This window comes from Hydra vulgaris, chromosome 14 (genome assembly GCF_038396675.1).
Source record: "Hydra vulgaris chromosome 14, alternate assembly HydraT2T_AEP".
Lineage (NCBI taxonomy): Eukaryota > Metazoa > Cnidaria > Hydrozoa > Anthoathecata > Hydridae > Hydra > Hydra vulgaris.
In genome coordinates, this window is record NC_088933.1 from 43801444 (window position 1) to 43826500 (window position 25057).

Sequence of the window (25057 nt, forward strand, 5' to 3'; positions counted from 1 at the left end):
ATGACACCTGTGGCATTCCAACTAAAACAACCCCACACCTTAACACTACATTCACCATGTTATACAATCAATAATTCACACTATTTTATCGAACATTCAACAATTTTTTTCAGACAATCAATCTTCTCTTGAAACCAAAGATTTATTACTTCGACACGTGGGTCCACGTTTAAGTCATTGATCATCCATTTTTGATGTAGTTTTGCCCACTTTAGCAATTTTATTATTCTTATGATTTTTTATCAAAGCATTTTATTCAAAACACTTTTATGTTTTCTAAATTATCCAATAGTGCAAAAATAAACATAGCATTAAAAAAACATAGCATAAAAAATAGCATTTTTTTAAAAAGTTAATGTCATTTGAATAATTATGAATGGTAATGTTCAAAATACTTTCAGGTCGGCAAACCGACCTAAAAGTAATTAAGATCTGCAAAAAATTGCCGAACTCGTTTCTATGTTTTATGGTTAGACCTTTGTATCAAATAACTTTTGCCAACCTGATGGTGACCTCAAAAAGATTGAGGTCGACAAATTATTGCCGACCTCATTTTTCCTAGTTCCAAGGATTGTATATATGTGTATATATATGTATATATATATATATATATATATATATATATATATATATATATATATATATATATATATATATATATATTCATATATATATATACATATATATATATATATATATATATATATATATATATATATATATATATATATATATATATATATATATATATATATATATATATATATATATATATATATATATATATATATATATATATATATATACATACATTTATTTATAGTTATTTATAATTATATATAAAGATAATGTATTCTCGATAACATAAGTTACTCACCAGCAACTTCTGAATGATAGACTTTAGAATGAAGCAAAGATCGTAACCTTGAAGCAACCAATATTTGCCCTTTATGAGGTCGGGTATTGTGAATTTCTTAAAAAAAAGAATTTCATAAAAACTTAAGAAAATAATAAGAAAAATAATAACTCAAGAAAATAAGAAAAAAAAACAATTTTTATAATTCTCATACATACCAAAATATTTTTGGTTTATCTTAATAAAATATAATCTTATATATATATATATATATATATATATATATATATATATATATATATATATATATATATATATATATATATATATATATATAATGGTCATTTTTATACAAATGGTTGTTTGTATACTGTTATAAGTTATTCTAAGATTTTTTTTTTAATAAACTTAAAATTCTTCTTTTTAAAAGTATTATTATCAACATGAAAACAAAACAGCTACTTGCTATTTCACATCTTGTTTTTTTGTGGATTAGCTTACAAACCCTTAAGAATATAAAAAGTAACTTTTTTTTAAAAAAAAGGGTTTTATCATTCACCTAACTTTTAATTGGTAATTTGTTATACTTCAACTATGAACAAAATTAAATTTCTTTTTTTTTTTTGTATATAAAATTTTCCATTTGTTTATTAAACTATGTTTGTAAAAACCATATTTATTTAATTTACTAAACACCATATTTATTTAATTTTACTACAGAAAAAACTGATAACTTTAAATTTCTTGACTATTTTTAATCTATAGTTAAAGCAAAGTTAGGTCTTAATTTCTAAAACTATAATGAACTTTGACCACATTCCCTAAGATAGAAACGAACCTTGGTGTCAATTCCAACTATAAATAGAAAAAGAAAGAAATGTTGTGTAAAAATCACAATACTTTTAAAGTTTAACTTAAAAAAACCCAATGAAAACATTTGGTATAAAAACTTAACGAAAACATTTGGATATAAAAAAACCCGATGAAAACATTTGGTATAAAAAACACAATGAAAACACTTGGTATAAAAAAACACCATGAGAAAATTTAGTAAAAAAACATGATGAAAATATTATAAAACACACAATACAGAGTAAAAAAAAGATACCTTCATTAAAAGCTTTAGTTGTTCCCTTAAGTACTTCTATTGAGAGTGCAGCAACAATATCAGCCTGTTTGCAAATGGCTTTTGCACGTTCCACAGCTAAAAATTTGAAATAAATTTTTTTTTTAATAAAATTATCACATAAATGTTTGCAAAAGAAAAAAAAAAGCCCTGTACTAAATTTTCTAATTTTTTTATATCACATTTGAACCACTCTATCTGTTCATACAATGTTCATACAAAAAAAGTAAAAAGCCTAAAGTTGGTATTTGGTCATTTTTGAGCTTTTTCTCAGTCAAATAGTGAGGGGACCCTTCCCGTAGACTAATTTTAAAAAACCATGTTTTTATGAGCAATTTTATGGATATAGGGTAAAATCCAATGTTAAGTTTCAATACTGTGCTTAATATTCAGGCAAACTGAAATTCTTTAAAATGATAAATATATATTATTGGTTATCAATTTAGCTTATAATAGTGCTGAATTTATAATGGTGCTGAATTTATAATGGTGCTGAATTTATAATGAATTTTTTCGCGAAAATTTTTTTTAAAAGAATAATTATATAAATAAAAAAAGCAAAATTTCATAAATTTCAACAAATTCTTAAACTATAAAACTTACAAGCATATTAGCAGCTTGTATGTTCTATTATCCATTAATCTTGAACATTAGTATGTTCAAATTTAATGGATAATAGGAGCTTGTAAGTTTAAATAAATGGACATTAGCAGCTTGTAGGTTTAAATAAATAAAAACTAAAAATTGTTGGATTTTTCCTTTGTTTTTAAACTTCAGAAATTTCATTTTCTAATTTAATTTTTATTTTTTTACTTATTTTATTTTATGTTTTAAAAACATGAAGCAAATTTTTAGCAACTTAATACATTATATGTAATTTAATACATTATATGTAATACATTTGTTAGTCAAGTATACTATTGTATCTACGTTTAATTAATTTAATGCCAGCAATATATAAAACATAATAATGATAACATTTACATGTTATCTCAATAAAAGCAGAAATGTGAATTAGGCTACAAAATCCTGAATTAAAATTCAATTTTTGAACATTTTTTCTTCAAATATTTTTAGTTTTTTTATAACATTTAAATATTTTTTATGCTGTTTTTATGGTTGAAATATAAAGTTGAAATCTGATGGACACTTTGTGTTGCTGAAACTGAATAAAACAAAATATTTAGAAAGTACAAAAGACTTTGATGCTGAACAGAATAAAACAAAATACTTTGAAAGAACAAAAGATTTTGTTGTTGAACAGAAAAAAATGCGGTAGTGGTGTAGTGGTAAAGTGCTCGCTTCAGAAGCAAGAGGTTCCGAGTTCGATCCCCACCACGTCCCTGGTAGTACCGCGCTCAACTTGTTTCTCCGCGCAGCGGCCTTGTTCGTCGAGGTTCGTGTTTCGGAGTTATAGAGTTGAGAGAGGGTTATAACCACTATTGAGTAGCCTCCTCATCTGTAGTGGCCTTCATGGCATTGAGGAGGTGAATAAAAAAATAAAAAATAAATAAAATAAAAATATTTTGCAAGTACAAAAGATTTTGTTGCTGAACAGAATAAAACAAAATATTTTGAAATATTTTTAGAGAGTTATAAAGTAAATATAAAATTTCTCATAGAAATAATTTCTAAAATTATTTTTTACATAGGATCATGAAGACAACAAAAAAGAAAATTATATGATACCATATATGAACATTTTAATATTTTAATGTGTTCTATTTTGTTAATTACCACATATAAATATATTAATATTTTAATATGTTCTACTTTGTATGCTGCCTAACACTACAAAATATAAAAAATTTAAAACAGCAAGTAAAAAACTATAATTTCATTGTTTTCACTTCTCTAAAACATTTTAAATTACAAATAATGCACACAAAAAATTAAGAATAAAAATCCATTACAAGCAAATTAGTTCAATCTTTTACAAATGATTTAGAATCTTTGAAATAACTTTTACAAGGGACCTTTAAAATAACTCTTCATCAAAATCATTTATTAAATCATTTGTAAAACCGTCTGCAAAATTCAACAGATCATCTCGCTCTTTATGAGATTTAAAATTTATTTTATCTCCAGATTTAAGTGTAAATGGTCAATGGTCATTTTTTTTTGATTCACAAGAACTCTAACAATGATGTTCTTGTGATTACATTAAAGCCACCCCTTTATTTAATTCATCTTTACTTTTACAACTTAGAGCTTTTTTTTTTTTTTTTTTTTGTTAATTCACCTCCCCAAGGCTTAGAAGGCCACTACAGACGAGGAGGCTAATTAATTGTGGTTATAACCTTCTCTCAACTCTATAACTCCGAAACACGAAACTTGATGAACAAGGCCGCTGCTCAGAGAAACAAGTTGAGCTGACTCATTTAAAGCAGATTCTTTTTGTGCTTTTCTTTGAGATGATAATTGAGCTGTTATCTCAGCTACCTGCTGAAAAGTGCACCTCCTATAAAAATCCTGGATTCAGACAGGCAAGTGAAGCTTTACTCATTTTTTAATCATTGCATTTCTAATTTTTATTATCTCTGATCTATTTTACCAGGAAATTTTCCTAAAAACAAACAACTTTTAATTATTGTAAAGAAGAAAAAAAGATATTTTCTAACACTATTCAGCCATTATTCTCTAAAATTAAACTTAATTAATAATATTAAACTTGTATTTTAAGCATTCCTTTTCTTATATATGAGTCTAACCTTTATTTTTTTACCTGCTAAAAATGTCACCTGTTACTATTTTTAAAAACGTTACCCCCTCTAAGTTTTGTTTTATCAGTTCTTTTACTTTTATAAATTTTTACTTTTAACATCTTATCTCTCTTATCTCCTTTACTTTTAACATCTTATCTCCTTATCTCTCTTATCTGAGTGCAACTTTTATCCTGAGTGCAACTTTTATACTGAGTGCAACTTACTCTATAAGAATCAATACAAAATTTGACCCTTTCATTTTTCTGCTGATTTATTAACATAAAGGTTTTATTGTGAATTAGAGTGAAGCAGTAAAAAGCAGTAAAAGTAAGATTCTCTGAACATATCAGAGACTGATAATCTTTTCAAAGTTTTTAAATGATTTCTTTTTAACTCAAGTATTAAATTGTTTCTTCTTAATTTGAGTTTTAAGTCTTTTTTTTTTTTAATTCGAGTTTTAAATCTTTTTTTTTTTAATTCAAGTATTATATCTTTTTTTTTTAATTCAAATATTTAAGTCTTCCTTAATGAACAAACTTCTAAATTTATTTCTCATTTGTATCAATGATTGTCATGACAATCTTACTTCTAAAGTTCTTCACTTGCTGATGATACAACTATATATTTCATTATTGAAAAAAAGTCAATTTCTGCTTAAAACAGGTAACCAATATTGAACAAGATCTCTTCTCTAAAGCTGTTTGGCAAATTTTAACCAAAGTTATTTACTAATATAAGCAATACTCAAATTCAAACTTCTACTTTATGTAGATATTTCTTTTATGATCCGATAACTCATGGAAATCTTATATCTAAACTTCCTAGTTCTACCTCTGTAAATTTCTTACCAGTTCCTGATCTGTAATTACTGTTTTTAGCTTCTATTGTCATATTTGGACTGGTTCATCTAACAACGTTGTTTATCTTTTAGACAAAGTTTAAAAAGTTGTAAAAGTTGTGCTGCTGAGCTTGAGAAGTTTGCATCTCTTCCTTTCCTTCTCTTTCTGAGAATTCTGTTTTGTAAGTTTGCATCTCTTCCTTTAAACAATGTGTGACCATTTGTTTTTTATTTGTTATATTTGCATTACATTTATTTTTGTTACATTATACAATTAGAAATAACACTTAAAAAATATTTTTTATGCCAAATATGTTTTATTTATATTAAGACAGTCAAATAAAAAAAGAAAAATGAAAAAACCTTCACATCCTAAAGCAGTCATCATTTGTGTTCCATTGATTAATGCCAATCCCTAAATTTAACAAAAAAATAAAATTTAAAAAGCAATTGAAATTTAATAAAAATTCAGAGAGAATTTTATTAGAAGGTCATTATTACTTGCCACCAGTTCTGAACCAGTGGTGTTCTTACATTTTTTTAGCTCGGTCAATTTCACCCAATTTCATACTTAATTATTGTATTTTTTTTATTTTTATTTTAAATTTATTAACTAAACTTAATGAAAATAAAACTACATGAGCAGTCCACTTTGACTGTAGAGCAGTGACTTCAGAGGGGGAGCTTTGACTTTAAGGCTCCCCCTCTGGAGCTTTATAAAGAAAAAATTAACCTAACCTCTTTCTTCTTTTTAAAATTACCTCCAAGACTCTAAAGGGGTTAAAAATAAAAAGACAGTCAAGGAGGCTAGTCATCTATTTTTTCAAGTTTCAAAATGTTTTCCAATGCATTAACACAACTAAACATGTCAGCATTTTTTTTGCACTTTTCCTGCAAACACTAATTCTTAAAGAAATCACCTAGAGAAGTTGTGTTTATTTCATAAATAAGGAAAATAAGTTTTGAAATTTATTTTGTAAATTAGGAAATTAAAAGAAATTAAATTAGGGTAAATTAAACTTACTAAAACAAAATATTTATCAAAATATAAACAAAAAACCTTTTTAATTGTTTTAAATTTTTGACACTTTTATTTACATTTCTAAATCTATTTTATTGGTTAGAATTCTATTTTATTCTAAGCTCATTGGGCTTATAATTCTGTTTTATTTGCTATAAAGATATTTGGTTTGATTAATCAATGTGTATGTTTACTGTAGAAAAATTTAAGTAAACTTTTAGGTTATTTAAAAACTTTTAATAAAAACTTTATTTTGAATGATAGAATATTAAGTCTACTTGTATTACTTTTTATTAAATCCAAAATTAAAATATTATTTTCAGTGTTTAGATATTTGAGGAGCATTCAGTTTTTAACAAGTGCATGAATTAATTTTTAAATTTTTATATCTTCATTTAATTACATTTGAATAGCATTTACATAAGTTTTTTTTTTTTTTAATTTATTTTTTATATGAGAACATTTTATAGAATTTTATGTAAAGTTAATGATCTTCTTTTTGTTTAAGAGTGCAATACAAAAGCTAATTAAGATTCTTTACACCATTGACACAAAAATGAAGACATTGTCACTTTTTTTTTGTGTGTTATTTAATTTTAATTATTATTTATATTTTGTGTCTGACTTTTATCTAAAAACTTTCTATGCAAAAAAACAGTATGGTGTTAAAAATGATGAAGCGTTTTGTTAATATCTCAATAAATAATTTGTATTGACAACTTTTACTACCTTTTCGACACTTTTAATTCTCCAAAACTTTGCAAAAGGTAGAAATTTTTTTTTTTTTTTTTTTTTTGTTATTCACCTCCCCAAGGCCGAGAAGGCCACTGCAGATGAGGAGGCTACTTAATAGTGGTTATAACCCTCTCTCAACTCTAAAACTCCGAAACACGAACCTTGACAAACAAGGCCGCTGTGCGGAGAAACAAGTTGAGCGCGGTACTACCAGGGAGGTGGTGGGGATCGAACTCGGAACCTCTCGCTTATAAAGCGAGCGCTTTACCACTACACCACTACCACATATAAATATAAAGACATAAACTTTTTTATACTTTATTTGCAGATAATTTTGCAGATATTTTACAAAATTATCAGCAAATAAAATATAAGAATAGCTTATATTTTATTTGCAGATCTATTTGTAGATATTTTACAAAAAGTATCTGCAAATAAAATATAAAAATAGTGTGTTTTTTTTCTTTTTTTAACTTTTTTTTTTTAGAAAGTATGACAAAAATAAATAACAGAAAAAAGAAGAAATAATTTTTTCATTCCTGTACAAAAAAAATTCTATTGATGGTTTAGATTAAAGTGCACTGAAAACAAACCAGAAACAAAATAATTTAGTTAAGTAAACTTTTTATTGTTTGATTATATTTGATATCTGTTTAAATATCTGATTGTTTGTAAAGAATTTTTTGCAGCATTCTAGTACATTAAAATGATAATAAACAGATGAAAAACAGCTACTTTCTATCTACTAGTAGTAATAGTAGCTGCTGTGTTAGGTATGTTGCAACCTGTCAACATATTTGCTACCATATACATAATTGAGATCATATTAGCTCCAAGTTTAATCTTTACATTAATGCTTTAAATCAATGCAAAAATGTTAAACATAAAAATAGACATAAAAAATCATTTTTCTTTGATATTTGCTGTATTAATTTGTGGAAATAATTTTTCTTTTTTAAAATCAAGTCTCTCAAAAAACTCATCTCACCTCTTGTACTTTGTAAAACTAATTTAAATCACCAACTTGTTGTGAAACCAGGTTTCAATCACTGTCTGTAATCAATTTAAATCTTTTTAACCAAGTTCTATTTTATCTATGTTCATATTTTTAAAAAACTCTAGTACTATTCTAGTCTTTTCAATTATCATTTTAAAAAAATCAATACAACAAAACTAGTAACTCAACTGATATCAAATTCATATGACATTACAACCTTACATCACAACAGGGTGATATCAGTTGACATCATATCAAAGTGATTCGAAATAGAACATTAGAAAAAGGTGATTCATTAGAAAAAAATGAGATTTTTATTTTATAAAATTATTTTTTTTTTGTTCTAAATTTTTATTTTGTTGAATTATTTTTGTCTATTATATTCAAAAATGTATACCTCTTTAGGTCCTAAATCCAATTTCTTTAAGCCATGAACGGCTAAAACCTATTATAAAAAAAACTGTTAAAATAAATTTACTCTGATTACTTGTAACTTTCTTAAATATAATAAATATTTTTTATAAAATATTTATAAAATATAATAAAATAAAGTTTAATAAAATATTTACAAAATAAAGTTTTTTTTTAAAACAACTCAAACTCTTTATCACAAGAAATTTCCCTTTGTGAATTGATTAAAACACATATTTTATATAAAACCTATGTAATGTCAAACTTTGTTGAGAGTGCCGTACCTAAGCATAATCCCATACCATTAGTATACCCTGTATCAGCGCCAAAAAAATGTGCCCTTTTTTTATTCAATTAAAAATTATTCATCATTAATAATATATATAATACAAAAGGAAACAAATAAGATAATAGATTGTCTCTTTTTGGTTAAGGAAAAACAGAAAAAGAAAATAAAGATTGATAAAGTTAGATATTGGCAAAGTAAAGTTATTCAAGCAAAAATTTCTTTAAGTGCAGAGTTTTGTAACAACATTAATCAATATTCTTCAATCCTGAAAAATATTGTAAGCAACAATAGCAATATTAAGCGTGGATTAATATTTCATTATTTAAATTCTTTAAATAATGACATCTCTAAATAAGATGGTGCATAATATAATCTTAAAATCTCCACACATAAAGATAAATACTTAGTAGCTTCTTTAGATAAATTATGTGTTTTGTGCTGTTGGGTCTATATAAATTAGAAACCTGGAAGTATTTGAGACTTTTATATTCTTATTAGGACTTTAAACAGTGAAGAATAATTATAAAAGATCCATTAAATATTTTTTAAGTATTTTGAAACAAAGCTAAAGATATTCAAAACAAGTTATTTACTAATATTTAAGTCTATCTTTTTTGCAAAAGGCTAGAAAAAGGGCATCATTAGAACTATTTGCAGGTATGGAATTAAAAATTACTCCAATGAAAAAGGTAAGGAGGGGAAGAAGAATTTGCATAAATGACATCATCTAAACTATAAATAGGTATGACACAGGTTGATATTGTATTGTTGTATAATAAGATTAATATTTATCATAATAGTAGGAACTATATTTTTAAAAATCATTAAAATAATTATTAAAATCTTTTTAAACTATTAATAAATTATTAAATATTTCAAAACTCAATTAAAAATAAAAAATTATACACTCACTATTATTTAAAAAAAGTTATAATGAAATAATAGAAAAACCGTTGAAGCATCAGTCCAACCAGTCTTCGGTCCCCACATTGATCCTTCTCCAAGTAGTCCTAGTACAAGATGAGATAATGGTCCTAAATCCCCACTAGCGCCAACAGTTCCTTTTTGAGGAATTTTTGAAATGCAACCAGCTATTTGGAAAAGTATTAGGTAACTATTTAAAAAAAAATGTTTATAGTGGTAAAACCAATTAAACACTTATTAGATTACAAACTGTTTGGAAAAATATTGCATTTACTCTAAATTTATTATAGTAATTTATTTATAATTTATATGGAAGTGGCATTGTGGTAGAGAATGCTTCATAAGCAAAACATTTTGAGTTCAATCCCCACAACGTCTTTGGAGCTCAACTTACTCATGTTTTAGAGTTCAAGAGATGTATATAAAAGTAGTCTCTTCAATTGTAGTGGCTTCAGCTTTGGGGAGGTGAACAAATTCCCAATAAAGACTTGGGCTTAAAATTAATATTTGTTCTTGGTCACTGGTGTTCAAGAGCTCCAAAAATTATAAAAGGATGAGCTACATTATAAAAAATATTCATGGGATTTATAGGCTAGGAAACTATTATGTTTTAGCCTGGAGTTAAAAAATGCCATTATAGGATTACAGGTTTCAATTGGTAGTTCTTGAATCCTATAATCCTATATGTTCTGATTTTGCCCCAAAATTAAGTCTCTCAATATTTTTAAAGCTTCTGAACAACAAAGACCAAAAAAAATAATTTTGTGACAAAAAATCCTTTTTTTAGGCTTCCCATCCCTGACTTTTTTGAGTCTTTCCATCCCTGACTTTTCTGAGGCTTTCCATCCCTGACTTTTCTGAGGCTTTCCATCCCTGACTAAAACTATTTTATTATTTGATAGTATTGCATTGTTTATAATTGGATATTTATTATACAAAATTAAATAGTATATAAGTTATTTATTATATTAAGTATACTATATTTAGCATATTCATTATTTTACATATATTGTTTATAATATTTATTTAGCTATTAATAGTACAGAACAGCTAAACCTATTTAAAAGTAAAACTTTTAGTTTATTATGAAAATTAATTTTTTTTTTAATTTAAATTCACTTCCTTAAGGCCATAATGACCACAACAATCAAGGAGGCTACTTTAGTTTTGGTTACAATCCTTTCTCAACTCGATAACTTCGAACTCAGAACATCTCACTTATGAGGCAAGCACTCTACCACTACACCACTACTACAATTATTATCAGGAAATAAAAATAAAAGCATATTTAAAAGTAAGAATTTTTATTCTTTATTATGTTTTATTTATTTATTTTAAAATCTTCATACAAGTAATTCCAATTTAGTAAAAAAAATTAGGCTTTTTTCTTGTACTAAATATATACAACAGTTAGATAGATTTACTTTTAGAAATAAATACCTGCTACAAATATACTCTTAGGAAAAATACTTACAGTTAAATACATCAATTAATTTTTCAAGATTCTCAACAGAAATACCACTAAAATAGAATTTCATTAAAAATTACAATCATGAAAACATCACATAACTTGAAGTAATGTTCAAGTTACATTAAAAGCTCATGAGTCTTCAAAACAATTATATCAAATAAATGAATTTAGAGTTCTAATACAAACTATATATGATTAAATAACCCTAAAATACAAGTACAAAGAAAAAATCCTTAACCTGTAATACCAACCTGTAACCTTTTGCTAAAACATTGATTCTTAGTGCTAATAGACTTCTTGATCTTTCTAAAGTTAATGGCTCTCCAACACCTTAATTAGTGAGGCAAATTGCAAAAAAATAAATAATAAAAGTTAAAAAAAACACAATGAAAATAACTTAATCTTCTAAAATGCAAGTGACCAGATATAAAAATATTATTACAAGATGCATGTGATCGGATAAGATTTAGTTGTACTTGTCTAAAGAAAAAAAAATTTTGCAAAAAAATGTTTTGGTAAAAATATGTTTAAAATTTTATAAACATTAAAAACTCAAAATAAATTTTTACTTTAAGTTATCTTCACTAATAACAACATTTGCAAAATTTCCGAAGCCTGTTGTTACCCCATAAACAACTAAAATAAAAATGAAATGAAAATTATTAATTAAAACCGTTGTGTTCAAAAGTAAACCTAAAAAAAATGAATAAAAATATTACTCTAATAAATATTTTTATATGTAATCATCTACTTGTATGTAAAAAGATTTATTTTTCAAACATATTTCATCAACCGGAATATTTGTGCAATGAAATGGATTGGATCAGCACTTTCTTTATAAAAAGGGAAAATGGAGCAGCACTGCAATGCAATACAGCATTTGTCAATAATTAACCTAGTAACCTCATTAAACTTAAATCTTAAAAGTCTAAATCTCTTAAACTCCTATACCTCAGTTTCTATACTTAAACCTAAGTTTTCATACCTACACCTTAGCTTCCAGAATGACACCATAGTTTCCATACCTACATCTTACTTTCCAAACCTACACCTTAGTTTTCATACCTACACATTTGTTTCCTTACCTACACTATAGTTTCTATAAGCTTAGTTTTTATACCTACATCTTAATTCCCATACTTACACTACAATTTCCCTTATAGTTAAACCAGTTATAGGTTGATAAATTCTTGCTTTGCCCCTTACACGAAGTGTTAGTATAAACCACTTGTATTTTGCTTAAACATTTTTTTTCCTTTTAATTAAGTGATAACTATAAGGAAAAAAAATGTTTTAAATCTAATTTTTGAATAAGATATTTACGGCCACATGCTTTATCACATGTATGATTCTAGAACCTTTTTTCTTGAAAACTTCATGTTTACCAAACACATAGAAAATTTTAAAAGTGCTTTCTTTAATGATGTAAAATTTTAATTTCATTCACATTTCTCACAAAATTAAAAAAAACTCATGATAAGATATATTTTTTATTCAAGATATTAATTTTTTTCAAAAGAAATTTGTTTAAAAAATAAAAAATACTACTTAAAAATACCTTTATGTTCACGTACAATATCATTTATTAAATCGCGAGCTTTTTGCACTCTGTGGCGTGCATTTTCTGTTAACTGTAAAATAAAAATTCAAAATGTAATCAACACAAGTAAAAATATATATTTGCACTATGTGCCATGCATTTTCTGTTAACTTTATAATAAAAATTTCAAGATTACAACATAAGTAAAAAAAAAAAATTTTATACTTAAACTAAAGATACAAAAAAAAATGATAAAATTTAATTTTAAATTTTTTTTAAACTTATAATAACATTATCAGTAGTATGATTGATTAATTTGTATGATTATCAGTATGATAATGATTGATTGTATCATCAGTAGTATGGTTTTTTTCCTCAAACATCAGTTCTTTGGAATTTACTCCCTTCATCTTGTTTTTCTGATTTATACAACTTGCAACCTTTTAATTTGTCTGTTAATTGTTATCTTGCTGTATAAACTTTATCTTTTCACTTCCAGTAATTGAAGATATTTTTTGAAAAAAGGGTTTTTTATGACAACACAATTTTAATACACATTGCTGCATAGTTCTTGTGCTGATAAGACCTATTTGATCTGTGTCCATAAGTGGAGAAAAAGTGGAGAAAAAAATAATTTTCTACAATTTTATTAAACTGCAAACAACATACTCTTAAACTTTCCTGTCAGTCATTTTTTATTTATAGTCATTTTTTTCAATAATTTTTCAATCAAGTCAATAATTTTTGGCTGTCAATCATTTTTGGCAGTCAATCACTTTTGGTTGTCAATCATTTTTTTTTAATCAACTCGTTTTGGTTATTAATCATTTTTGGTTGTCAACCATTTTTTTCAGTCAATCATTTTTGGTTGTCAATAAATTTTTTCAGTCAATTTTTTTTTAATCAATTCGTTTTGGTTATCTATCATTTTTGATTGTCAATTATTTTTTTAGTCAATCATTTTTGGTTGTCAGTTATATTTTTCAGTCATCATATATTTATTTTTACTCATAAAAAAAATATATACTAATAAAAAGAATATAAATTATATATATAAATAAAAAGTAGTAATCATATATGTAGAAATAAAATTTTATTTTAATGATTATCGAAATATGTTCATTGTTCTTTAAAAAAAGTCAGAATTAAGTCTAAAAATTTCAAAAAAAGTAAAATAAGAAAATTTTAAACCTTAATAACAAACTTTCCTTTACCACAATCAACAAGTTCTTTTGTGCTCAAAGAATTCCCGTCAACAAAAAGCACCTGTAAAAGCAAAAGCAATTGCAAAGAATAAAAAAATTATTTTAAATAAATATTGCCTCAAACATTTATTTTTATATAAAAAAAAAACAAGAAAATAAATGCATAATACATAAATATACATAAGTTATAATAATTACAGAAACAATAACTTAAGTTTACAAAAAAAAAATAGAGAAAATTTGAAAAAAATATTACATAAAATAAACATAAAAATATTTCTATGATTTCTAGTTTACAATAATATAATTAAATTATAAAATACATAATATAATTAAATATATACATAACACATAAATTTTTATAACAAACTTACATTTCAAAAATAAAATAAAAAGAGATAAAATTTTAATTAAAATATTACATAAAATAAACATAGCTTACAATATATAGATTATGAGAAAAAAAGTATTTAATAATACAGGGAAAGGTTTGTGTGTTCATGTGAAACCCGTATTTAAATAAACTTTTTTATAACTTTTTATGACCTTTAAATATTTAGCATAAAATAAATATTAAATATAAAGTAAATATTCCAATAAACAGACACCTTTTTATCATTTTGCTCTACCACCAACACCTATTCTTAATGGGGGTAAATGATAAAGCAAAAGGATGCTTTCTTTAACCTCCACCCAATTTTTGCTTACTATATAAATAGATAACTAAATAGACTGTGCTAAATTAACATTTGAATGCTAAAAATTAAATTATCATTTTCTCTGTATTTTTTTTTTACTTTAGTAAAAAATGAAACAAAAATTTTATTCTCTGTTATTTTTTATGATAACTTTTTGACTTTTTTTAATTATTATTTTTATTAAGTTATATAGATAGATTATTTAGATAAATTGTATAAATAAATAATATATATAAATTACCGTTCTTGATGATGACCAATTGTCAACTTTTGAATGATCACTTTGAAGAGTTAAGTTATTTAAAAGATTTGATTTTAAAATTAAATTACAATTTAAGAATTAATTAGGCCCAAACTTTCAATATATCTTTGATGGGCGGACATAAGAGTATAACTGCAAAAGTGTAACTTTTCAGGAGAGCAAAAAAAAGTTATTATGAACCTAATTATTTTGCTACAGAAGTCATATTTTCAAAGTTGTTTATTTATGTTTTGAGTACTGGTGTAACTATACTGTTAATACCATTGATGCTGGCATACACAAGACACATTTCCTCATGTATATCGTTAAATGGTCAAAAATGCAGTTATACTGTTATGTCCACCCATCAAAGATATATTGAAAGTTTGGATATATTATTATTTTTCAAAGATATATTGAAAGTATATATATATATATATATATATATATATATATATATATATATATATATATATATATATATGTATATATAGGCCTCAGCAGGAAGCAAGAGCTTAAGCTCTCACTCTTCCCAACACTCCCTTAAAATAGTTTAGGGGAGCAACTTACAGCTCTCGTAAAAGTATAATTTTTTCTCTCAAAAAGTATAATTTTCATTGTAACTAAAATGAAAAACACAAAATCATATTTATGTAAAAAAAAAAAATTAATTGCATAATAAACTGCAATGCTTTTATAAGGTTGATTTAAATGCAAAAGTTTTTGATTAGATTGAACTATTTGATAAATATAAAATATTTTTACAATATATTTTACATATAATAATTATTTTAATATATTATTCCCTTTAATTTAAGAATTTTTATTTGTTGTAATAATTAAAATGCCTGCATTCTCTTACAATAAAAAAAAATTAAAGCATTTTTTAAAAACAGTAAAAACTTTTATAGCTCTTTGTCAAGTTTTGTATCAAATAAGTTGTTTATAAATAAGATCATCAGGAAGAGTTCTCTTCCTGATGATCCAGCAATGGTGAAACTTTAAGTTGAAGAAAAAAGTTAGATAAGTGTTTTTTACTAATTTATATATATACCTATAGTAAAAGACTTGAACTTACTGTTTTTGTATAAAAAACCACACTCTATGACATCTAACTTAACAAAAACTACTCTATGACATCTAACTTAACAAATTTAAAGATTTTATGTAGCTAAAATCAATTTACCAGTCTTTTAAATTTTAAAAGATTGTTAAATGAAATTTAACAATCTTTTAAAGTTTAAAAATAAGGACCATATAAAGTTTCTCACCTCCCCAAAATAATAGGTTATAAATTTTGCATAACTGACTATGGTCAGCCACTAAAAATGTCACATGTTTAATGGTTACACAACCACTAGACATGGTTTAAATGCAATGAATTTAAAATTGGTTTGATAAAGTTGAAAATTTCATTAACTCACTGCCCTTGTGTTTTGGAAAGAGAAAGTCAAATGATATTAAGTACTTTGGAAATATATTTATGGATACCTTTGGACATCAAGTAAGAAGAAAATTTATGCAAGAAAATATATAGGTTTAAACTACAGTTTTTCTTTTTTGTTGCAAAATTTGAAAATGCAAAATAAAAATCTATCTTCAGTGTGATGGAATCTCTTTATAATCTATCATGAATGAATGCAAAGAGAATTAATTAAATCAAATAAAAAATTCCCATTAAAAAAATGTAATAAACTTTAAATTAAATTTTAAATATAAATTTAAAAAAGATACTGTCCATTTGTTGTTCCATTGAAAATATTATCTAATTTTAAGTTTTCTGAAAAAAAAAACATAAAAAAACAACATAAAAAATAAAATCAAAAAAAAGATGTACATTTCAAAATTAAAAAAAAAGTTTCAAAATAATAAAGATTACTGTTATCATAAATACTTTGTTTTCCACAATTGTATGCTAACTTGCAGCCATCAATGTCAATTAAGTTTATATCTTAATGTTTCCTGTCAGCAATTATTGTCAGAATTAATTGCCAGCAATTAGCTTTATAGCAAAAATAAAACAATAAGCTAGTTGTTAAGGTGGTAGGGAGGTTAATAAGCAACTTTCTGAAATTCTTAATTATTAATCTTTTTAGTGTGTTAAAAATGTTAAATAGATTTTTAAAAAAAGTTTCCATAAAAAAACTTTTACTTTTTCAAACAAAAAAACCTTAATGGCAGAAAATGTTTAAACTTCAATCGTTAAAAATGATACTTTTGAAACATCATAACTTAATAAAAGAAAAGCAAAATTGAAAATACTTTTGCGTATGATATTATATTACACATACGTATGATATTATATTACACATCAAAAGACAAAGAGGAATTGCAAGATCATTTTACCATAAGAGTAATTGTAGTTTTTGTGGAAACTTTTTTTAACAGATATTGATTTAAACTTGTATTTAAAACTGAATTTTTTTAAAGATATTCAGTGTTTTATGTAAACTCTATGAGTCATCTGGAATAGTAAATTAACATAAACACAACTTCAAAATTTCATGTCAAATAGTCAACTCTATCTCAAGTTATCATGATTTAAGCAAAACATGATAACTTGAGATAGCAAGTTAGCAAAAATTTGAAAACAGAGAGAAATGTAAAACAAAAATTAAATTATCAAAAAATAAGTTATCTACTCAGTAAGCAACAGTTTGAATCTACTAATTCTTTTTCATACATTTTATCATAAAAATCATTTATTTCTGAAAATCTATGGGTCATCCGGAATGATAAACCAACATAAACACAAACTCAAAATTTTAAGTCAAATGGTCAATTCTATCTCAAGTTATTATGTTTTGAGTTAGAAAAACGTGATAACTTGAGATAATATAATAACACCTATTTCTATTGTCTCCCTGCCAATAAAGTAAGTATTTGTTAGTATTAGTATTATATTTAGGGCTTCGTTTGTGTTCTGGGTTTTTCCATGTAAACATTTATTTAACAAGTCCTAATCCCTTAAACCCTTAAAAAGTAGAAGTAGACTCTTTATCCAAAGAATGATTGTATTGGAGGGTTTTTAATCCTTTAGACACTTGGACCAGTACTTGTATCAACTATTGGTATCTTAAGGGCGAAAATATGATGCTCAAGCGGATCATATGTGTTTATGAAATAGTATTGTGTAAATGGCTTTTCACCAAAATATTCTTTGTGAACTATGTTGTGCTTAAAACTGGTTAAATATATCAACAATATCGGGAGACTCCATTGCACCATAGGACTTTTTATGATTTATTTGATTTTTGCCAGGAACCATATATGGAAACATGTATACAGGATTTGTTTTTTACTATATTAATTTTTTTTGAACTTGTTTAGCAGCAAGTTCTATACTACTCAGTGCAACATTTTTGTAGACAATCACTACTTTTTTGTTTAAAAGTTTAAAAGAAAATCATGACATGGACTTGTCATAATAAAGGAAAAAGTTTTCATAGATGAAAATCGACAAGCTACTTCCTAAAAACCAATTACAGTTTAGATTAAATCAAATGTTTTTCGACCTTTAAAATTATTTTCTGGTTTATAGGAAGTCTTGAAGATGTATAAAAAGGTTTTATCCATTCACACATTGAACACTGTGTCACAGTGTTCAATGTATGAACGGATGAAACCTTTTTATACATCTCCAAGACTCATTATTCACAGTCTGTGAATAAAATGTGCAAAACCCATTGGCTAAACATTCTGATCAATAACAACAAAATTTTTTGATTTTTTCTTTTAACAACAACGTTTTGAGTTGTTCTTTATATTCTTATTTTTAATAATATCTAGATGGGTTTTTATTGTATTAATTATTAAAACAATCTAAATTCAAAGACATACAGTTCTCTAAATATAAATTTGTGTAAATAATGTATAAAATGTACAACAGTACTATAACAACTTAGCTTATTTTTGTCTGAGAAATGTTTGTGACTTTAAAATATGATATTTAGACCTCCGCAGACGTAGTAGTTATAGCTTTGTGAATGATCATGTGAATGAGTAAAATACAAAAGCTCGTGGCGTCGCTGGGGGGGGGTGCATCACAACATATACTAAGATGCATAAAGACAAATACGGCAGAATTTTTTTCTTTAAGACTTTTTTTTTTTTTTTTTTTTTAGAACTTTCTAGTTATAAAGGACTTTTTAGTTCCACCTCTAACCTGTTACTCTAGAGGGGTGACACCAAAAGTTTACCGTTCTGGGTGTCACTAACCACAGCGACGCCACTGACAGAATTTGAGAGAAAAATAAGGAATAAACTTTGTGGAAAATAAGGAATAAACTGTATTAGTTTCTGGTAATTAAGAACGTTGCTAAGGACTCGGATGCTCCCTAAGTGTGTTTTCAAGTCTAAATATGAACCAAATGTCGTTGTTGTTTTTTTCCAACGTTTGCTGCATGAAAACAGACAAGTTAAAGGGCAAAATTCCATCATTCACCATAGGGGTCATCCAAAAAGGACGTCACGCTAAGTTTAATTAATGGCAAGAAGTCGGAGAATTTTGGCTCTTGAGCGCAGAGATTTTTATGTATTATAGCGCCTTATGTTCAATAAAAAATCTCCGCGGAAGGGAGCCAATAAACTTCTTCTTCTGGTTAGTATTTAAATTCTAAATGACGTCCTTAAAGGATGATCCCATATGAATAATAATCCAAAATAGAAAAAAAAAACGAATTTTTTTTTTCTTTTATTTTTTTTGGATCATTATTTACTTCCTTACCACCTTAACTATCAATTAAAAACTATGGAAAAAATGTGATAAGGTATTCATAAACCGTTTTTTATTTCGGTTGTCAGTTTATTATAATAAATTTATGAAAACTAAGTTGTTATATTATAAGGACAACAAATGTTTTATTAAAATGAATATACATAATATATATATAATTTAAATATAATCATATTTCATGAATTATATAAAGTAAGTACATTTACTGATTAAAGAGATGAGCAGAATTAAATAAACACTTAATTGGGGCGCATGTCACAACATGACACCAAGGTGGTTGCGGTTTAGTCATGACACCGATGAGATCTTGGTTTGCGAAAAAAATTTGCACTTTACCTGGTACCTTTTTATAAAGTTCTGTTGTTTTATATTGCAAAAGTTCTGTTGTTTTCTTTTAAATAAGGTTTTTAATGTCTGTTTTTAAGTTGTGTAGTATGAATGGCATATTAATCATTGTATAGGTTGTACTAATTAAAGTAAACTTGACCATATTTATTGTAAACAAAAACACGCTTAAAAATATTAAGGATCAATTTAAATTGATCCACTTTGAACATATGTCAAACTTACGTTAAATAAAATGAAAGTTTTTAATAGAGATGAGCTTTATATTTTTAATGTTATTAGTTTTATATTTAAATGTAAGAACAATCTATCCTTAGTACTTTTGCCTTTGTTGGCAATTGTTTTTGATAATTGTTAACTCTGGGTATATAACTAGCCTTTGTGTCAGTCTTAAACAAAAACTTGGCAGAACAACTCATACATATATATTTAGTTTTTTTAATTTTAGGTGTCCAAGAAGTCCTTAAGATATTATCACAGTGCACCGCGGAAGAGTATTTGGAAGGAAGTTCACACCTTCTTCCTTACTGATGTTATAAAAATTTTCCAGAGGTGGCGTTGAAGTAGGGATCTCTAGCCTCTGAGACAAGCGAGCTAACCACAGCGCTACGGCTGCTCTGGTAATGAACTATGAATAGCAATTAGCGTCATATAGAACAAAATGACGGTACAAAAAATACAAAATGACGGAACAAAAAATCCGAGTACATTTTATGATGAAGTTAAAAAAGCTTCAGCGCAAGACCATCATAATAAACCAATGACCATTTTTATACTTAAACTATAAAAAGAAAAAAAAGTTTATACTCGAGTATAAACTTTTTTTTTTCATTTTAAATTTGTTGTTGTTTACGCCGGGTCAACCTTTCCTATCGTTATTTTCTACTCTGAAAATAACGATAGGAAAGGTTGACCCAACGCAAACAGGACACATAGGCCATAAGTAAAAACCCAATGGTATATTATAAATGCTAGATGTCTAACATCGATCCGAAAATTGAAGCTGCTTTTTTCCTAATTAGAAATGTTCCCAATACTAATGATATAATATTTTGCCCTTTTTACAAATGCGGATTAAATTTGTAAAAAAAAAAGCAACTTTTTGACCAATGAAATCTCGCTAAAGCTAGGCATCTCCGCAAGCTAGACATACTCCAATAACGGGGTAGGTTTGCTCAGGTAATCTGACTAAACAAAAACTATTATAAATGTATTGAAAACCAATTATGAATTTGTTATAATGTTAATTTTGTATAGTCTAGGGTCTTCTCAAACTTCTTCCATAAAACAAAATAAAACATGAAGTTCCTAAAAAGTAAAATACCAAAGAAAAATTGTACCCCAGTCTAACCTCATTATATTTTTTATTATAAACTTGATCGATAAATTATACAATTAGTTATAACTGTTTAAATATAAATACAGAAGAATAAATCAATATAAATAATTTAATATAAAAGGCAAGAATTCATAATTACTAGAGTAGATTCTTGTAACTGTGTAAAATAATAAAAGTAAGAATTTTCTATGAGCGCTGATTTAGCAATAAGGGTTTGTATTGGCGCCAATTATGTCATAAAGAGACGCGCCATAGAGCATTAATCTGTCAAGCTTAAAGTTTACAACGTAATTTAATTTATGCTTTTCAACACAATTTCGTTGTGAAGCGTCGCATTTAAGCAGTTGAGTTATTATTTAATTAAATTAATTAATTATTAATAGGTATTGTATTTAATTACGGATAGGTATTGTATTTAATTATGGTTAAGTGTCGTATTTCCAAGTTGCTTCTGTCCCAACAGGGCCTTTTTTTACCTTCCCCTTGGCAAGAAAATGAGAAGTTGTTCTGGCTCCCACTCCAAATTCTGAATTATTGGCTAGTTTCGTTAATTTTTAGCATTTTTAAAATGATAAAAGCAACATTTTTGCACCCCGTTCAAAATCTTATTACAAACATATTTTGCACAAAAATTTAGGCAAAGATTTATAATCGTCAAGACTCGTAAACTTTGCTAAAAATAAATATATTTTTATAAATAATATTCTATTAAAATATTAGGTGGTATTTTTGTTTGCGCATAAAATCTCAACAACTAATTACGTAAAATAACAAAACAGTTACTTACTTAAGTGTACAAGATCTCCATCATCGAGAATATCTTTTACTTTATCATCTTTATTAAGTATGCCCAAATGCTTAGAATGTCTAAGAAATAAATTTGTTTTTTCTTCTAATAAAACTTCGTCCTCTGCGCTGTTTTCAAAAGTGATAATTTTGCGTCTTAAGGTCTCATCAATTAACCAGCTTACTGTTTCATCGCCATTTCCACATGGAACCGTGTAACATACACCAAAATAGTTAACAAAAATTTTCATTCTGAAATATTTATTAAATTTTCGAACTTTTTAAGATTTTTTTAAAAACATAATACAAACATGTAAATATGTAAAAAAGATTATTTCAATATGGTATCCAAGAAGTTGCAAACCCTTCCAAAAGTTCAATGAATGGTTAATGTAATCAAACTTAACTCAAAAATTGGGTAAACGCAAAAATTATAAACTTCGTTGATACTTATATTTGTAATATAGTTTTTAATATAAAATAAATGATTAAAAGTATAAAAGACTATTTTTCAAACTGTTGTAAAGCTTTTGTATAAATAAGTTACAGGATGACAAAATGAACATAGTTACTGTTCATTTTGTTATCCTGTAACTTATTTATACTAAATTTAAGTATATACGATATATACCAAAAAAAAGAAAAATCAACTGCAAGTATACTAAAATTTAAAAATCAATTCAATTTATTAGTAGGTCTTTTATTTTTAAATAATATAATCCGTCAGATATTTATGTATCAAAAAGCAATTATTAAATGTTACGTAATGGAAGTAAAACGCGTTTAAGCATTTTAACTCATTTAGTTGTTTTTTTGTTGTTTTTTTTACACTTTATAAACGAAAGTTTTGTTATATAGTTAACTTGATTCAGATTACAATAGTTCTTATAGCATGTTATTAATAATTAATGCTTTCCTATAGCTCAATATGGCTGTAAAAGCCTTAGAGTAGGTGTGAAAGCAAATTGCGCAAAATGTTAAATTTAAAAAACACTGACAAAAATTAAAAAAACAAAGCAACATTACCTGAATTCATTTAATCCAAATACTTTTAAGAAAGAAAAAAAAGTTATAATTTCAACAGAATTCCAAAAAATAATAATAATAAAACGATAAATAAAATAATAATAATAAATAAAAATGTAACGGTAATAACAAATATTACTTTAAAAAAAGCAGAACTCCCTCGAGCTAATAGGTTTAACTATTATCCAATCAAATAATAATAATTAATTGAACGCTAACGGAGTTATTAATTAACTAATAATAACAAACAACAAAACAGCGTTATCGACATTAGATCGACATTAGATTTGACGCATCGTTAAGACTAAAACTCGTAATACAAATCAATGTTCAATGTGTTGGTCAAGTGCCGTATATTGTACAATCGCCTTAATTAGTTACTGAAAACGTTAAGAGATTTTTAGGCGACTATACTAAATGCAAAACACACCCTCAAACATTATTTTTAACTATAAAATAAATTATCAACTTGGATTTTTTAATTTTTTTTTTATTGTCTGGGTATTAATAGGAATGTACTAAGTTTGTTACTTGTGTTACTTTTGTGTGCAAATAAGAAAGTACTTAATTATGAGTTTTATTTGAATTAGGAAGCGTAATTATGAAAATTTTAAAATGTCACTCTCTTCTCAGTTAAAAAGTCGTAGAACAACTATTTCATATTAAAAACAGTTTCGAAAGAAAGATAACAAGCAAAAAATTAAAAATTTACTTAAATAGCTGAGAATTTGTGTATACTTTTGCTTGACATTTTATGAAAAAATACCAGATAATATTAAAAGATAAGATTAATATTAGACCACCAGCTAATAGTGATAAATTGTTGAACATTTTTTTTATTTTTAATTATTTAATTTGATTTTTATTTTTAATTAAAAATTTAGTTAATAATTTTTTTTATTTATTTTCTATTTCTGATTATAAAATAAATTTATAAAAAGAGTTTCATACAAGAAAAGTAAAAAAACTAAAGTATTTCGTTTTATATTCTAATGTAAACGAAAACTCAAAAAAGGAAGATGAAGCTATCATTGTATTAAGTGTTGCAATTTAGCAATTAAAAAGATTTTGGTATTTAGTTCAATAATAACTGCATACTATGATTTATTTCGTTTATTCTAAGCACGTACCCAGCAAACACGGCGGAATTTCAGCTTACCTATATAGAGATTTTGAGTGGTCCACTGTAATTTTGTTCGTCGGTTATTTAATGGACCATAGTGGCAGCCGCCAAAAATGATCAACCAATAAATAGCCAATATATTACTAGTAAAAAAGTTATTGGCTGTCTACTTAAGGTAGCCAAATCAAAGAAAAAATGGGTTTATTATTAACCAAGTATATCTTTTGTTTTTTATTTGGGGAAAAAATATAATTTCTTTTTTTCCTTTAATTTCGACAATTATTTAGATTTTAAAAATAAAGATGTAAAAAAAGTTATTGTTATATATAGTTTTAATTTATAAAAGTTCCATTTAAATTCAATTTACTTTAAATAAGTTTAATTATTATTTAATTACATGTTTAAATCATATTAACGTCGTTATCTCAGAACTTATTGAATAAATACCATATACTAACGTCGCCATTTTTAAACTAATTAAACTGTCCTCAAGATTAACTGTTTGATAGTCAATTAAAGTGGGTATACTTGCTGTCGCCACCTCAAGAGTGTATTTGCCTGAAAGATTTAAAAAGTTATGCTTAAAAAGTAAAAAGAGACAATCATAATTCTGCTATTGCGCAAACCACAAATATGTTAATCGCTT

The 25057-nt window shown here is 25.5% G+C and overlaps 1 protein-coding gene across 2 annotated transcripts in view; it reads right to left on the reverse strand.

Moving 5' to 3' along the window:
* Positions 1-23707, reverse strand: part of LOC100198504 (histidine ammonia-lyase) — a 37436-nt gene extending 13729 nt beyond the window's left edge. The window contains exons 1-15 of one of the 2 annotated variants that reach the window (XM_065817571.1): positions 23289-23707; positions 22264-22514; positions 16792-16837; positions 15058-15097; positions 14105-14179; positions 12932-13004; positions 11943-12009; positions 11816-11853; positions 11625-11703; positions 11377-11423; positions 9930-10069; positions 8676-8723; positions 5889-5940; positions 1965-2060; positions 878-973 (exon numbers count right to left, since the gene is read on the reverse strand). In XM_065817571.1, the coding sequence (XP_065673643.1) occupies positions 878-973; positions 1965-2060; positions 5889-5940; positions 8676-8723; positions 9930-10069; positions 11377-11423; positions 11625-11703; positions 11816-11853; positions 11943-12009; positions 12932-13004; positions 14105-14179; positions 15058-15097; positions 16792-16837; positions 22264-22513 (1147 nt within the window). In that variant the 5' untranslated portion in view covers position 22514; positions 23289-23707. Of the gene's footprint in view, positions 1-877; positions 974-1964; positions 2061-5888; positions 5941-8675; positions 8724-9929; positions 10070-11376; positions 11424-11624; positions 11704-11815; positions 11854-11942; positions 12010-12931; positions 13005-14104; positions 14180-15057; positions 15098-16791; positions 16838-22263; positions 22540-23288 lie in introns of both variants that reach the window. The other variant, XM_065817570.1, reaches the window with a different exon arrangement.
* Positions 23708-25057: the final 1350 nt, after the last annotated feature.